Source organism: Gossypium hirsutum, chromosome A11 (assembly GCF_007990345.1).
Source record: "Gossypium hirsutum isolate 1008001.06 chromosome A11, Gossypium_hirsutum_v2.1, whole genome shotgun sequence".
Lineage (NCBI taxonomy): Eukaryota > Viridiplantae > Streptophyta > Magnoliopsida > Malvales > Malvaceae > Gossypium > Gossypium hirsutum.
Genome location: NC_053434.1, coordinates 120,089,046 through 120,105,371, shown reverse-complemented (window position 1 = coordinate 120,105,371; position 16,326 = coordinate 120,089,046). Strand labels below are relative to the sequence as shown.

At 32.4% G+C, this 16,326-nt stretch overlaps 3 protein-coding genes across 5 annotated transcripts; 1 reads left to right on the top strand and 2 right to left on the bottom strand.

Annotated features, from left to right (window-relative positions):
- The first annotated feature begins 1,774 nt into the window (after positions 1 to 1,774).
- Positions 1,775 to 6,086, top strand: LOC107962370 (T-complex protein 1 subunit theta). The gene is made up of 13 exons (XM_041080128.1): positions 1,775 to 2,130; positions 2,388 to 2,650; positions 2,758 to 2,904; positions 3,017 to 3,178; positions 3,312 to 3,389; positions 3,638 to 3,771; positions 3,958 to 4,030; positions 4,116 to 4,193; positions 4,276 to 4,398; positions 4,556 to 4,650; positions 5,067 to 5,291; positions 5,398 to 5,455; positions 5,630 to 6,086. The coding sequence occupies exons 1-13, from the start codon at positions 1,983 to 1,985 to the stop codon at positions 5,696 to 5,698; spliced, it is 1,653 nt and encodes a 550-aa protein (XP_040936062.1). The 5' UTR covers positions 1,775 to 1,982; the 3' UTR covers positions 5,699 to 6,086.
- Positions 6,087 to 7,935: 1,849 nt separating this feature from the next.
- On the bottom strand, positions 7,936 to 15,368 carry LOC107962377 (disease resistance protein RUN1). Of its 3 annotated transcripts, XM_041080126.1 has the most exons (8): positions 14,615 to 15,368; positions 13,218 to 14,358; positions 12,996 to 13,036; positions 11,973 to 12,213; positions 11,038 to 11,851; positions 10,769 to 10,908; positions 8,914 to 10,680; positions 7,936 to 8,823 (listed from the first exon to the last, which is right to left on the bottom strand). In XM_041080126.1, the coding sequence occupies exons 1-4, from the start codon at positions 15,103 to 15,105 to the stop codon at positions 11,985 to 11,987; spliced, it is 1,902 nt and encodes a 633-aa protein (XP_040936060.1). In that variant the 5' UTR covers positions 15,106 to 15,368; the 3' UTR covers positions 7,936 to 8,823; positions 8,914 to 10,680; positions 10,769 to 10,908; positions 11,038 to 11,851; positions 11,973 to 11,984. The 3 variants fall into 3 exon arrangements, with proteins under 3 accessions (XP_040936060.1, XP_040936059.1, XP_040936061.1); XM_041080125.1 differs by having other exon boundaries at positions 10,769 to 11,851; XM_041080127.1 differs by lacking the exon at positions 8,914 to 10,680 and having other exon boundaries at positions 10,769 to 11,851.
- LOC121210103 (disease resistance protein RPS4B-like) lies at positions 9,940 to 11,755 on the bottom strand. Its single transcript, XM_041082208.1, has 2 exons — positions 10,769 to 11,755; positions 9,940 to 10,680 (listed from the first exon to the last, which is right to left on the bottom strand). Exons 1-2 carry the CDS (start codon positions 11,753 to 11,755, stop codon positions 9,940 to 9,942), a joined length of 1,728 nt encoding a protein of 575 aa, XP_040938142.1.
- Positions 15,369 to 16,326: the final 958 nt, after the last annotated feature.

The window sequence follows — 16,326 nt, the reverse complement described above, 5'->3', positions numbered from 1 at the left end:
AAATTATAAAATATAATATTTTTATTATTTAATAGTTAAATAAAAATTAAAAGATAGTGTATGTCTAGATATAATAAAATGGATTTTTTGGCCTTTAAAAATTAATTTTTTTATTGATGAGTCCTTGTAATGGATAGCAAATTTGTTGATAGTAAGGGGTGTAGTTAAAAGGTTGGCAGGGACTCCGATCTCTTAAAATAGAAAAATTGTCATTTAGACTTTTTTAATTTTTAAAATTTTAAATTAGTAAAGATAAAATTACACTTTAATCTCCTTAAAATTGATAAAAGTTTGATTAATCATTTAAAAATTATAAAGATATAAACTATTAAAATAGTTAAATTACATTTTTACTATAATAAAAATTATAATTTAATTTTGACCCTTAAAAATATTTTCTAACTTCACCCATTTTGACAATGTATTAATGGAGACCTTCCATCCTCTAATGTTATTTCATTTGTTAGTGTTGACTATGCACAAAGAAGGTAGTATTATTCCTATTGTACGAAACTCATATTATGCTTCCTCTCCTTTCTTTTAATCCCTCTTGTGTCCTTAAAGGTTCTAACCCAAAAAATGCCAATAAGTCGAGTTAGAGATCGTAGCTAGTCAGAGTAGTGAAGGTCATGCAACTTCTGATTATGAGTCCTACATGCAACAGACCATGGTGGTGAAGCTTCATCTGCTCAACAAGGTTGCAATCAGAAGAGTGCCAATAATGCCTTTTGGTCAAGAAGACCTAGCTTTAAGAAGAGCACATTGGCGTTACTTTTTGGTTGTCCATTTTCATGATTCTAGGTAGTTCTTAGTTTGATTCATTTGCACATCGGAATGCATAAGCTTAAGGTCACAAGACCCACGATGTGACGAGATCCAATATTGCCACAGTCACTTTTTGTAATGGTTTAGGTTAAAGCGGTTAACTGAAAAAAATCACATGTACCAAATTGAGAGCAAAAAACCACAGGTATTACATTAACAAATGATGTATAATTCACGGGATAAATCATTATTTGTGGATTTAAAATAGGGAAAAATATCAAAATTATACATGAATATTGATAAAACGTGCAATGCTATACATAAACTATGAATTTCTGTAATTCTAGTAATGAAATTTTGATTTGATTCAATTTTTATAAATTGCTAAAATAATTATCAATATAACTCCATTTTACATTTACATATTGTATACACAAATAATCATATTAATCTAATATGAAAAGAAAATGATGTATTTATATTTTTTTAAATGTGTATGACTAAATCACAATCAAAATTTTATGTATAAATTTTAACCACGATCAAAGTTTCATGTTTATATCGTTCAAAAAAAAGTTTTATCTGTATAATTACACCCAATCAAAGTTTATATATTAAATTACACATTAAATCAAAATTAATATGCAGTTTTAAAAATTATCCCTTTAAATATAAATATATCTTTTATATAAATGTTTTATATATATTTTTATTTTTTTCCATTTTCACAATAATCTACTAAATTTATATTTATCATTAGATACAAGTCCTTTGAAATCTAAATCACAATTTTAATAGGCATAATAATAAATTTATTTCTTAACATTTATTTATTTTAGATCATTTTAGCTTTAAAATTTCAAAATTTAATTAAATTGTTTTTTATAGAAAAGTGACTAAAAATATTAAATATTAAAAAATAAAAATTAAAAGTTAAGTGATTTTAAAGAAAGGGACGAAAATGATAATAAAAGTAAATATTAGAGACTAAATTTGCAAGTTTTTGAAAATCTTAAATCTATGGATTTTTGAAAGGAAGAGCTTACATCTAAGACAAACCTTTATAGAAAGTGTTTTAGGGTTTGCCTGACTTACACTTCCATTTTGCTATTTCCTTCTTCAAGACTAATTCAAGTTCCACTTCCCCCCATTTCTAGGGTTTGATTTTTTAATTTACTCTTCTTTGATTAGGGTTTGTGCAAAAAAAGAAGAAAAAAATGGCGTTCTCAATGCAACCTCATGGCATACAATCGATGCTTAAGGAAGGTCACAAGCATCTCTCAGGTCTCGATGAAGCTGTTTTGAAAAACATCGATGCTTGCAAGCAACTCTCAACAATCACCCGCACTTCCCTCGGCCCCGACGGTACCCTTCTCTCTCTTCGAATTTCTTTATTAATTGTTGTTTTTAATTTGAATTCCGCTTTGTTTTCTGTTTGAAATTCGGATCAATTGTTTTAATGTATTTTAGGTATGAGTATGATTTTTAATTAATCATTTAGATAAGCTCTTTATTGCGAGTGATGATGCTACTATTGTTCTGTTTTTTTTTTCCTGAAATCCGGGATGATTGTTCTTTTTGTAATGCCTTATTTGCTTTAATTTTCTGTTAATGTTCTTTAGGTATGAATAAGATGGTTATTAATCATTTAGACAAGCTCTTTGTTACCAATGATGCTGCTACCATTGTCAATGAGCTTGAGGTTCAGCATCCGGCGGCAAAGATATTAGTTCTGGCGGGTAAGGCTCAGCAAGAGGAAATTGGTGATGGGGCTAATTTGACAATTTCTTTTGCCGGAGAGCTTCTCCAAAATGCTGAGGAGCTTGTTAGGACTGGCTTGCATCCGAGTGAGATAATCAGTGGATATACTAAAGCAATTACCAAGGTTTGTCCTTTGCACTTTTAAGTGACTTCAATGACCTGAGTATTGTTAATTGTGATGATAAATGTGCTGTCATTTGTGAATTGGTTTTTGTGTTTTAACTTTTGTAGACACTTGAGATTTTGGAGGAGCTTGTAGAGAAAGGTTCTGAGACTATGGATGTACGGAATAAAGAGCAAGTTGTTAGTCGAATGAAAGCTGCTGTTGCTAGCAAACAATATGGGCTGGAAGATATATTGTCTTCCCATATAGCTGATGTAATTCACAACTCGTTGCTCTCTGCGTAACCAATCAATTATTCTAGAATCTATTGCCTTTTGAAGGATAACATAATTGCATTTTCTTTCTTTTATTTTTGTATGTCATTAGGCTTGCATCCAAGTCTGCCCCAAGAACCCTGTGAACTTTGATGTTGATAATGTCCGTGTGTCAAAGCTTGTTGGAGGAGTTTTGCATAATTGCACAGTAATTAGGGGAATGGCTTTAAAAGGTGATGCTGTGGGAAGTATAAAACGTGTGGAGAAGGCGAAGGTAATTTTTTTTCTTTCTATTTATCCATTTCAGATTAATTTAAGTTATACAAAGCTGCTTGATAGTTTTCACTTGGCCAAGTTAAAGGTCTTGTTGCTTTTTGACTTGTATTGTTGTGTTCACTTCGTGTTAGGTGGCTGTGTTTGCTACTGGTGTTGATTCAACTGCTACTGAAACAAAAGGAACTGTTTTGATTCACTCTGCTGAGCAGGTAAATTATGATAATTTTTTAATTCTTTTTTTAAATAGGAGATCATATGAAAGAAGTAACTGATTAGAAGGCAAATTGTTTTGAATGCATTCCTGTTATTTTAAAATCTGTGGTTTTGGGCACAATGGGCATAATGATTTTCTTATCTCATGCTGTCCGTCTTTACATTTTGTAAATTGGTATAGGGTGCTTTTGTTGGTTAAATATTCTAAATGTGGAAGGCTTCTCTTGATGTTTTTTTCTTACAGCTGGAGAATTATGCAAAAACTGAAGAAGCTAAGGTTGAGGAGCTCATTAAAGCAGTTGCTGATTCTGGTGCCAAAGTTATCGTTAGTGGTGGAGCAGTCGGGGAAATGGCATTGCATTTCTGTGACCGTTACAAGTACATCAAGCTTCCTTCCCATATTTCCAACTCTTTACTTTGCTCTTTCTTGTTTTGATTTGATATTTAGCCCATGATGTTGAATATGTTGTTGTTGATAGATTCACCTACTTTTTGGATTCAAAATTATTTCAATTATTTTGCTCTCTTGGTCAACATCTCTGATACGTGATTTTATTTGTGCAGGCTAATGGTCTTGAAAATCAGCTCAAAGTTTGAACTACGACGCTTCTGCCGCACAACAGGCACTTCTGCTCTTGTGAGCATTCTATCTAGATTATGTTATAAGAAAAAAGATCACATCTTTTGATTGCAACCTAATGGGCCTTTAATTCTTCTGACAGCTGAAACTCAGCCAACCAAAGCCAGATGATTTGGGATTTGTTGATTCAATTTCAGTTGAGGAAATCGGTGGTTCTCGGGTATGTTTGAAGAGGTGGCTTTACTTATATTTGGTTCCTTGTCCTTGCCTCACTCTATTTTGCCTTTGCCAATTTAATGTAGGTCACTGTTGTGAGAAGTGAAGATGGGGGTAACAAGGTTGCCACTGTGGTTCTGCGAGGAAGTACTGATAGTATATTGGATGATCTTGAAAGAGCTGTTGATGATGGAGTCAATACATATAAGGTTGTTTTTGTGCTGATCTTTTTCTTTGAATGCCATATAAACCTGATTAAATTCTTTTATTCTCACCTGCTGAAATTGTCTTTTCCATTTTTTTTGGATGTAAATTCCAAGGAAAGAATCATTATCCCATTCTTAATGCCCATTCATTTTTGGTTAGGCAATGTGCAGGGATAGTCGTATGGTACCTGGAGCTGCTGCTACAGAAATCGAGTTGGCGAGAAGACTGAAAGAGTTCTCCTTCAAGGAAACAGGGTGATTTGTTTTTTCCTAGTGCTCTTCTTAATGCAAAATGCCATCCTGCATGTATTGTTTCATATTTAAGCTGCAAGTTTGTGCATTACACTTGTATGAATGACATGAACACATTTGTGGCTTGATGGAATTCTACCCAAGGTAGTCAGTACCACAGTGGTCGGTACGACCGGAACAGGTGCAAGACCGACCATCATGATTCTACCTGCTGAACAACTAGGTATTCAGGCATAGTGCTGGAGAGGTGTCAAATGAGTCTTCTTCTGCATTGTTGGCTGTCATGTTATTTATATCTGGCATTGGTTATGTTCATTCTCATAGCTGTGATGGGAATCTCCTACAGGTTTTTGGGATTTATAGTAGATTAGATGAGTACTAGAAGAAGCGATTAATATTAACTACGGGATATTTTGCAGATTGGATCAGTATGCCATTGCTAAGTTTGCTGAAAGTTTTGAATTGGTACCGAGAACCCTGGCAGAGAATGCTGGACTCAATCCAATGGATATTATTTCTAAGTTGTATGAAAAGCATGCATCTGGGAATGGTAAAGTGGGCATCGACTTGAGGGGAGACGACTCTGAGGACGGTGTTTGCAAGGATGTCTCAACCGTGAATGTTTGGGACCTTTATGTCACTAAGTAAGTCGCTATTTACAATTATTTCTGGCTCAGTTCTGTTCTCTTTTGCATCGAAAATTAACCTCGAATTCTTTTATAATTTACAATTGTTGACTTTTTTTGTCAGGTTTTTGGCTCTCAAATATGCTGCAGAGGCTGCCTGCACTGTGTTGCGTGTAGATCAGGTAATTTACTAGAGACAGAAAGCTTGAAAATGAAAATCGCACTTAAAATAGTTTGCTGATGGGATTAGGTTCTCATGCAAAGCTGTATTTGTTGCTTAGGATTGCATATGTATTTCATTTTCCAAACATTTTCTTCCACTAAGCTCAGTAATGCCGTTGATTCAATGTTTGCAGATTATCATGGCGAAACCAGCTGGAGGTCCAGCGAGGAGAGATCAACCTGCAGGAATGGATGAGGACTAAATCTTGTATGGTATGATTGATTTCCCATCTCTTGTATCTCACCACCCCGTATTCGGACTTTGTTTAGGCATCTATTTTATTATTATTATTTTTTCTTTTTAGATGCTAAAACGAGCTCGACAGAATTTTGCATGTGATTTTAGAATGTTTACGGTGGGGAGTAGTGGTGATCTATGTTTTTAGTGTATTACCCTAACCTATATTAGGGCCTGGGGTAGGGAGTTAGAAGATCGTCTTATTCATATCTTTCTCGATTTTACATGGATGTTGGTTATATCATAGCCTATATTACACGAACCCATTCATTTTCTCTAAGTACCTATATTTAACACTTATGTTTGATACATATCTAGATATGTATATAAAGGAATTACATCAGTTTGGGTCAGATAAATTGATTTGAATAGACTTTTATGCATTCCTAGTGAGGGAGGGATTTAGTGATAAATTCAATTATTATGTATTAAATGGACAAATCTAATTCAGAATAAAACTTGAGATTTAGTTATTTCGTGCAATTTGTCTTTAAGAACATTTATTTCAGAATTTTGTTTGTAAGGTTATAACATTCTCGCTGTAAAATAGAGGTGAACATTTGATAATTTCATTCTAATCATAATTGTGCACCAATTATAAAGTGAGGAAAATTGCGCACCAATCAAATGGAATTTTCTTCAATCTATCCTCTATTTAAGTTAGAGGAAAAGATGGTCCAAATGAGATGATACTTGAAAAGTTTAATGTTGAATTAAAACGAATTCATTATTCATGTCACGTTAATATCATTAAATTATCGGTTTAATCAACATTTGCAATAAAAAATCCATAATTTGACTCAAAATAAAATGTTGAGGGTTAAATTGTTGAAAAGAAAAAATTAAGGGTCAAATTGTTAAAATTTATAAACTCTAAGAACCTGCCTAGTTTAAAAGGTTTTATTGACATCATTATTAGATTACTATTTGAATTTACATTTTGCAAATAACAAATTGAAAAAAAATCATTTAAAATAATATAATATAATTTACATTACATTATATGTAAAAAAAAAACAACTAATTATATATTAACATAATCTATATCAAATTTTACTTCTCAAAATTCATCCGAGCATATAATCTCCCTAAAATTTACATTTTTAAACTTTTTTAATTTTTAAAATTTTAAATTTGTAAATGTAAAATTACATTTTAATTTTTCTAAAATTGATAAAAGTTTGATTCAATTATTTAAAATTTATAAAGATATAAGCTATTAAAATAGTTAAATTATATTTTTACTATTATAAAAATTATAATTTAATTTTCACTCCCCAAAAATTTATCCGAGCCTATAATTGTGTTAAGTGTTTGCTTCCATTTCAACTTGATAACCTTTGCTGATCCTTCACTTGCACGATCCTTTAAGCAGACTTTCATGTTTTTATCTGTCTAAGGGATAAACATAAAACACCAAGAATATTTTTGTTGCATTGAGATAATCTATATCACTATTGAGATAATCTATATTCCTGGTATATTAATTTACTTCTAATCGAGAAATTTTTGTTAATATCACATAAAATACAATCATCTCACATTAAACAAGAACAAAAATGAATCTATTGAATTTTGAAAAATATATTGGATATGAACATGTTTCTCACACAGAAAAGATTTTCCAATTAATTAAAAGAGTATACTTTATATTCATATTTGAATAAGTGTTAAAAATAAATGTTTAAACATAAATACTATGTAAAAAATATAAATTGAACAGTTGGAATAATATTATTAGTACTTCAAGCCATGAAATTTAAATGATACTTTTATTACTAGGAATTAAACCTATTTAAGTACTATTAAGGACTTATATTTAATCTTTCAAATATATAAAAATAATTTTAACTGATTAAATTGAACACATAAATTGATCTCAAATAAAAATGTTGGTTTTTAACTCAAGTGAAATTATGATCTAATCCTCATTAGAGGATTTTCACATTTTTATTACGTGCTTTGTCATGGATGATATTTTTATTTCTCCACATTTGTGTCTCAAATTGATTATATTTACTTCAACTTAGAAATAAAATATAGATGTAAGTGAATATATATAATGAAAATAAAAATTTAATAAAAGAATGAAACTAATATAAATGTACACATTTTAATTATAAGTAATTAAAATTTTAAATAGTATAAAAACCTATATTATCAATATTCGCAATATGAGCTCATGCTTAATGTGAGTATGAATAAAAAATTTAAAACTTTTTGATATATAATGAAAGGATCATATCTCTTTTGTAAATAAATTTAGAATGATTACTTTAAATGGAATAAAAAATACAAACAAGATAGATGTATAGAAAAACAAATCAACAGGAGGTTGGTTAAGTAGTGTACCACACTTAATGCTTCTCCCCCGATTGGCCCATTATAAAATTGAAAATTTTCTGCATCCGTTTTGGTTGCGGCCCTTCTTCCTCCGCTGCGTTACTAGCTTTTCGTTTTATGTGAGAAGTGCTATCTAGTATCTACTGATCCATGGTTGTGAGCAGAGTGTTGGTGGATGTGAGAAGATGGAGTGGTATGGCACTGCAACTCTTTTATTTCTTCCAAATCTTCCTCATACACTATTCTAACACCACACTTCTTCACCTTAGCATTGTCTTCAACATCTAGGTCTGAGAAAGACAGCTCAAGCTCATCGCATTTATGATCTAAGCAATCTGTTGCCCGTAAATTATTGGTTTCACAATGACCATATTTATACTCCATGTAAATTGGATATAGTTTATCACGCGACCAATAATGAAGAAAAAGGTGATCTTTCATTAAGGGCCTCACCACCCAGCCTGTCGTCCCACTAATCATTCTACGATTTCTACCTCGAAAAATAGATCCATCACGGCTGGCTTGTTCAGAATTTCTGAAATTGATATATGCACAACTGCTGATACTCTCGTCATCTCTTGAAGAATCATTGTTGATAAAAATGCAGCAAGAAGCAACTCCAATCCATTGACTATCTTTCGGAAGGGGTATCTTAATTGAAGAGTCACTTTTTTGTTGGCTAAACCATTCTGGGATGTCACTTCCGGGCATAAAAATAGCAAACTCTTTTCTTGAATTTGCACAAGCCTGCAAAATAAAACACAAGTCGTTTGGTAACTAAAACCATAAATTCTCAAGTATGAGATTTTGTAAGGGAGAAAATAGAGATTAGTCGACCTTAAGATGTTTTCTCAGCAGTGTTAATGCATTGATATTCTCAGCCAATTTGAAGCAGTTAATGGCATAAACGTGAGCCTCATCCACTAAGTTGCATACTTTTGATGGACTTGCAGCTACTTCAAGTGAAGCACAACCATCTATACTCACATATCGTATAGTTGTTAGAAGCTCAGGCAAGAATTTAAGCATCTTGCAATTTGATAAGCAAAGCGATACAAGCCTGCTAAGTTGAGTAAGAGCCAAAGGGATGGTGATGAAATTGTTACCACTAAGATCAAGCGGTATCAAAGAGGATAGACCGTGAATATCTGCTTCCCCAAGACTGCACATGTTGCAATTTGAGAAGCGAAGGAACTCAAGCTTTGAGAGTCGAGTAAGAGATGCAGGTATGCTGATGAAATTGTTACCACTAAGATCAAGATTCATCAAACAGGATAGACCAGAAAAATCAAGTGGAATATCTCCTTCACAAAGATTGCAGTCCCTTAGTTTTAGGATTCTTAATGAACTCAAAACTGACAACCAAGGCAACATCCGAGCCATGGGATTCGTCCTTCTTCCTTGGATTACCTTGAAAAGAGAAGGCAAATTTGGTCGTGACTTATATGATGGTCCCTTGCACCCCTTGAAAGATAGCCTTTCAAGATGTTTCAATTGAGAAAGGAAGGATGGTGGCTCTGTTATGCTTGTTTCACTCAATTCAAGCTCTTCCTAAAACTCTACTTGTTGCGAATTCACTGGCAAATACTTAATTTTATAACAACTAGAAAGGTCAAAGAGTTTTTAGATGTTCCATCCTCCCATCAATCTCCGGAAACCTTACAAGACTTGAGCAACCCGAAAGAATTAATGTTTCAAGAGATTCCATTCCAATTCTGGTTGGAAGATTTCTAAGACTTTTGCAGTCTCTTAAATTCAAAAGTTTAAGCATCTTAAGCACTCCGATTGATGGATGGACATCTACTTATAAATGTGTAAAACAAAAAAAAATCAATAGGAGGTTGGTTAAGTAGTTTACCACAGTTAATGCTTCTTCCCCGGTTGGCCCATTATAAAATTGAAAAACTTCTGCATCCGTTTCGGTTGCGGCCCTTCTTCCTCCGCTTCATCGTAGATATTAGCTTTTCGTTTTATGTGAGAAGTGTTATCTACTGATCCATCGTTGTGAATAGAGTGTTGGTGGGTGTGTTCAAAATTTGGAGAAAATTGAGTGGTATGGCACTGCAACTCTTTTATTTCTTCCAAATCTTTCTCATACACTATTCTAACACCACACTTCTTCACCTTAGCATTGTCTTCAACATCTAGGTCTGAGAAAGACAGCTCAAGCTCATCGCATTTATGATCTAAGCAATCTGTTGCCCGTAAATTATTGGTTTCACAATGACCATATTTATACTCCATGGAAATTGGATATAGTTGATCACGCGACCAATAATGAAGAAAAAGGTGATCTTTTATTATGGGCCCCACCTGCCAGCCTGTCCCACCAATCATTCTACGATTTCTACCTCGAAAAATAGATCCATCACGGCTGGCTTGTTCAGAATTTCTGAAATTGATACATGCACAACAACTGATAATCTCGTAATCTCTTGAAGAATCATTATTGACAAAAATGCAGCAAGAAGCAACTCCAATCCATTGACTATCTTTCGGAAGGGGTATCTTAATTGAAGAGTCACTTTTTTGGTGGCTAAACCATTCTGGGATGTCACTTCCGGGCATAAGAATAGCAAACATTTTTCTTGAATTTGCAAAAGCCTGCAAAATAAAACACAAGTCGTTTGGTAACTAAAACCATAAATTCTCAAGTATGACATTTTGTAAGGGAGAAAATAGATTAGTCGACCTTAAGATGTTTTCTGAGCAGTGTTAATGCATTGATATTCTCAGCCAATTTGAAGCAGTTAATGGCATAAACGAGAGCCTCATCCACTAAGTTGCATACTTTTGATGGACTTGCAACTAATTCAAGTGAAGCACAACCATCTATAATCACATCTGCTATAGTTGTTAGAAGCTCAGGCAAGGATTTAAGCTCTGTGCAGTATGATAATTCAAGCGATTTAAGCCTGCTAAGTTGAGTAAGAGCCAAAGGAATGGTGATGAAATTGTTACCCTTAAGATAAAGATGACTCAAAGAGGATAGACCATGAATATCTGCTTCACCAAGAGTGCACATGTTGCAATTTGACAAATCAAGAAACCAAAGCTTCGAGAGCCGAGTAAGAGATGCAGGTATGCTGATGAAATTGTTACCACTAAGATCAAGAATCATCAAACAGGATAGACCAGAAAAATCACGTGGAATATCTCCTTCACAAAGATTGCAGTCCCTTAGATTTAGGCTTCTTAATGAACTCAAACCTGACAACAAAGGCAACATCCGAGCCATGGGATTCGTCCTTCTTCCTTGGATTACCTTGAAAAGAGAAGGCAAATTTGGTCGTGACTTATACGATGGTCCCTTGCGCCCATTGAAAGATAGAATTTTAAGATTTTTCAAATGAAAAATGAAGGATGGTGGCTCTGTTATGCTTGTTTCACTCAAGTCAAGCTTTTCCAAAAACTCTATTTGCTGCAAGTTCACTGGCAAATATTCAATTTTATAACAACTAGAAAGATCAAGAGTTTTTAGATGTTCTATTTTCCCATCAATCTCCGGAAACCTTACAAGATTTGAGCAACCTGAAAGAATTAATGTTTCAAGAGATTCCATTCCAATTCTGGTTGGAAGATTCCTAAGACTTTTGCAGTCTCTTAAATTCAAAAGTTTAAGCATCTTAAGCACTCCGATTGATGGATGGACATTTACTAATCTGATACAACCTTCCATAATCAAAGCTTCAAGTTTTGGTGCTGTTGTGAAGTCTGGTGTCTTGATCAGGTTTTGGGACCCTTTAAGGTCGATCTTTTTCAACTTATATAATGGCTGTTGAAGACAATAATAAATTAGACAGAAAACAGAATAATGCTAATTTTTGTTTTCTTTACCTTAATCAAAGTTTAATTATTTGTATTAAAATAAGCTAAAACGATGAGTTAATTCTTACTCTATTTCCTTTCTATAGTTGTTCAATGTGACTATATGGTAAAAGAAGTGCGACAAGGTTGTCTGGTTGGAAACTTGAAGGCAAGTATCTTAAAGGACACCCTTTCCAATCTAAAAGCCGTAGTTCATTAGAAAGATATTGGAGATCATCACAATTTGATACGCAAAGCACTTTGAGCAATCTCAAGTTTTTCATCTTTGAGAATGTATCGGCACTCAAATTGAGTATCTTACTCGGTTCCCTAATAACCATGAGCAAAACAATAATAAATTTCAAAATATACAAAAACATTGAATATCTAAAAGTTATGTTGCATGAATATTGTTTTTTTTAAGTAGTTGTATCAAATACTTATATCTTGTGCATAGCCGAATATGGTATTGAGATATCATTGAAAATATTAGACAACACTCTATCTAATATTTCATTAGAATTTTAGTTACCTAAGCCTAAAAAAACTAGAACTAATATTTTGATTCATGTTTGGTGCATTGACGTGTAATTCTATGCATTATCATGAACCAAATGATGACATCACTTGGATTTTTTTTTTGAAAACTTTTAACGATATTTTATAACCTAGTTCATTAATATATATTGTTATTACATCTAAAAATTAAGAATCAAAGGGGTGTTTAGTTTAGTAGAAAAGTGAAAAGAAAATAAATTTTAACTGTGTTTGATCAGAAAAAAAAATAAAAAAAATATAATAGATCAATTTCTATTATAATGCATAAAATCAAACCTTCTAAATTTTATTTTCAAATGGTTTATTTTCTTACCTTCCCACTTCTCGCTATACCAAGCAATAGTGAGGAGAGAGAAATATATTTTCCATCTTTCCACTCTAGTTTTCCATCATTCTAGTTTTCTATCTCTTCAGTTTTTCATCTTTTTTATTTTCTTTCCACTCTACCATGCAACGCGAATGGGTTTTTTTTGTCATTTTTATTGGATTTTTTACAAAAAATAATAACAATATTAATAGTACATATTGACAAATTTAAATGTATGTTTTCTTACCGTTTATTGTCGATGATCATACCTTCAATCACTTCGGTAGCCTAAAAATAATCAAGAATAGACAATAAGAAAACAAAATAAATTATGTAATAAAACTTTTGAAAATTTATGCACATGTTCAACATTATCACAATATTTTGGTTGAAATATACTAAATAAAATATTTTTTAACCAGAGTAATTCAATAACAATTTTGTATGTAATTTTTGTTGAATGGTTTACCGTATTTTTTGTTAGAACATGATGGACGTCCTTTTCCTTCCACAATCTGCAACGTTTTCCTGGCTCATCAACACATTTTTCTTCAACAATTTTTCTTCCCATTTCTTGCAACAAGGCATGCATATGCAAATGTTGGTTATCACTGATTTTTGTGGGAGATTTCATTTCTTGCAACAAGGTCTCACTGATTTTTATGAGGGATTTCTTAATGAGAACATCGATTCCAATAGCTGGAAAATACTCACAACCATCCAATACTTTCATTACCAAATCTTTCTCCTCCCCATTGAAAAAGCATGCTATATCTAGAAATATATTCTTTTCCTTTTCTTCCAATCCATCAAAACTGATTCTGAGTGTGTCAAGAATTTCTTTGTTAGAATCTTGTTTAAGTCTTTCGATTGCACTTCTCCAGTGAGCTAAATGTCTACCGTATAAAAAAGAACCCAAGACTTCAAGAGCTAAGGGGAGACCACCAGCGTAATGTACAACTTGTTTAGAGAGCTCAATGAAATCATCTTTCGGTACCGTATCACTATCAAAAGCTTTCAAATTGAAAAGCCTACATGCATCGTTTGGATTCAGTGTTGTAGGTTTATATACATCATTGATTCGATAAGATCGGAGCAAATGTTCATCTCTTGTTGTTACAATGATCCTACTCCCTGTATTGAACCAATCACGCCTTCCAACCAAGCATTTCAAGTGTTGTACGTTATCAACATCATCAAGAACAACAAGAACCTTTTTTCTAGACAACCTCTGGCTAATTATGGCATTCCCTTCATGAATATTGAAAAAATCGAAGCATTCACCTGGCAAGATTTGAGAAAGGAGTTGTTTCTGTAAAGAAACAAGTCCGTGTTTGTTTGAAACTTCTCGAATATCAGCAAGAAAGCATTTACCTTCAAAATGAGGTAACATTTGAGTGTAAGCAATTTTTGCAAGAGTTGTTTTACCGATGCCACCCATTCCGCAAATTCCTATAATGCGGACATCGTCTTCCCCAATGTTTATTTTCGAATACAACACCTCCAAAGGTAAACTAATTCCAACCAACTCATCATGAAGAACTGGATATGCCTGACATAATTTTGCTGATATCTCCTTAACAATGTCTGCAATAAACTCTGATTCGTGCCTACAAAAAGATTAAATTCCGATATGCACTCTTTCATTTTTAATTCAGTGAATCATGAAGTATAATATGGTTGGAAGCAAAAAAAAAGCAAGAATAAGACAGTAAGACATATTATAGCATCAAAATACACAAGTTGCTCGTTAGTTGAAATATGGGGATTCTCAATTAAACACAAAATTATAAAAAATAAGATGCAATAAAAACACAATTTTGTAGTCATTAAAATTAGGAAATAGAGAAGAAAAGAAAGAAATACCTATTATTTAAATGCCATCCCGAGATGTTAGCCACTTCAGTCAAAGCATTTCGCCACTTTTGGATCTTGTCTTTATCTTCCTTGTATCTTTCTTCGTGTTGGGCAAAGGCTTCTTCAACTTTTCCTTTTTGTTTTCTTAAATCGGATGGATCCACATGGTAGAAAATTGGAAATACTTTATGAGCCTTGTCATTTTTTTGTTTAACAATCTCCGCAAGCTCCTCCAAGCACCATCCTGAAAGGGTATAGGTCTCGGAAAAAACAATTACCGAGCACCATGATTGCTGAATTGCTTTCAAGAGTTCCGGTGCGATCTCTTCACCAGCCTCCAGCTTTGGATCATCTCTAAAAGTGGCGATCCCAGTTCTATTTAGAGCATCGTAGAGATGATCCGTAAAGCTCTTGCGGGTATCTTCACCTCTAAAACTCAAGAACACATCGTACTTATTCTTTCTAGAAATGGATGAGGAAGTCGAAAGTAATGACGACATGAGGATGTATGAGAAGAAAAAAATATGAGGATGTAATGTTCAAAACAGAAAATAAACGGCTCAATACCTCAGAAAATATAAGAGCATGAAGAAGGAGAAAAAGAGATGAAAATTCGAGGGAAAAACAAAGGACTTGTGTAAGAAATTTCTGTTTTAGTTTCCGAAATGAATCTATCAGTATAATAATAGCTATGGAATGGAGTAGGTGTGGAAATTCGGGGTTATAGATGCTCTTTCCAGGAAGACTCTAAGAAGGTGAGAGTTGACAAAATGGAGCCTACAATCATTAATGAGTAATAAGTGCTGGATGGTTTGTGTTTTACTTTTTTTCTTTACATTATCATATCTATTTTTATAATTAATTTCTTCTAATATATTGTGATTTTATTAATATTAATTACAATTTTTAGTTATTATACTTTTAATTGAAGTAATTAGTATAAAATAATATTTTTTATTTAAATTATTGAATATAAATAAAATATATCAACTTATCAATTCAAATATTATAATAAAAAAATTTTAAATAATAATTAAATCATTTTTAATATATTCAACATACAATATAGTTTTCCTTTATGTAGATAATGTAAAGTAATAACTACTTGACATAATTGATAACAACCTCTTAGCCTATTCACAAAAGTATTATTTTGTATTCATGAGAGTTTGGATTTGATCCCAAGCAACTCCATTCCTTTCCGCCAAATATATATATATATAAAACTTAACACGATTAACTCTAATATTAATTGAGTGATAATTATAATTATCATGACTTCTATTAAATTATAATTATTTTTAAATGTATATTTATTACGACTTATATTTTATTTCAACTTTCTTTAACCAATAATTCTAGATTAAATATTACAGTTATTTTTAAATATAAATTTAATAAAATAAACGTAAATAAATCAGAAAATAGATGGCTCAATACCTCAGAAATAAAGTAGAAACAATAAGTATACGAACATGAGGAAGGAGAAAACCAATGAAATTTACAGGAAACAACAAAGGACTCGTCTAAGAAATTTGTGTATACGTTTCCCACCTTTTACTTTTCCAAATGAATCTATCTTCATTATAATACCAATGAAAGGGAGTCTGTAACAATTAATTCGGGGGCATATTAAAGAGTATTTTTGCTTAAAATTTTCCACAAGTCCTTGTACTTTTTATAAATTTAAAATTTAATCCCTACTCTATTAGCAACTAAAT

Coding starts and splice junctions, on each gene's coding strand:
- LOC107962370 (XM_041080128.1), top strand. CDS start 1,983: ATGGCGTTCTCAATGCAACCTCATGGCATACAATCGATGCTTAAGGAA. Junction 3,772..3,957: donor CATTTCTGTGACCGTTACAA/GTACATCAAGCT, acceptor TTATTTGTGCAG/GCTAATGGTCTTGAAAATCA. Junction 4,031..4,115: donor CAACAGGCACTTCTGCTCTT/GTGAGCATTCTA, acceptor TTCTTCTGACAG/CTGAAACTCAGCCAACCAAA.
- LOC121210103 (XM_041082208.1), bottom strand. CDS start 11,755: ATGGAAGGTTGTATCAGATTAGTAAATGTCCATCCATCAATCGGAGTG. Junction 10,681..10,768: donor TGCTCAGAAAACATCTTAAG/GTCGACTAATCT, acceptor TTTATTTTGCAG/GCTTTTGCAAATTCAAGAAA.
- LOC107962377 (XM_041080125.1), bottom strand. CDS start 15,105: ATGTCGTCATTACTTTCGACTTCCTCATCCATTTCTAGAAAGAATAAG. Junction 14,359..14,614: donor GGATGGCATTTAAATAATAG/GTATTTCTTTCT, acceptor ATCTTTTTGTAG/GCACGAATCAGAGTTTATTG. Junction 13,037..13,217: donor ATGTTCTAACAAAAAATACG/GTAAACCATTCA, acceptor GATTATTTTTAG/GCTACCGAAGTGATTGAAGG.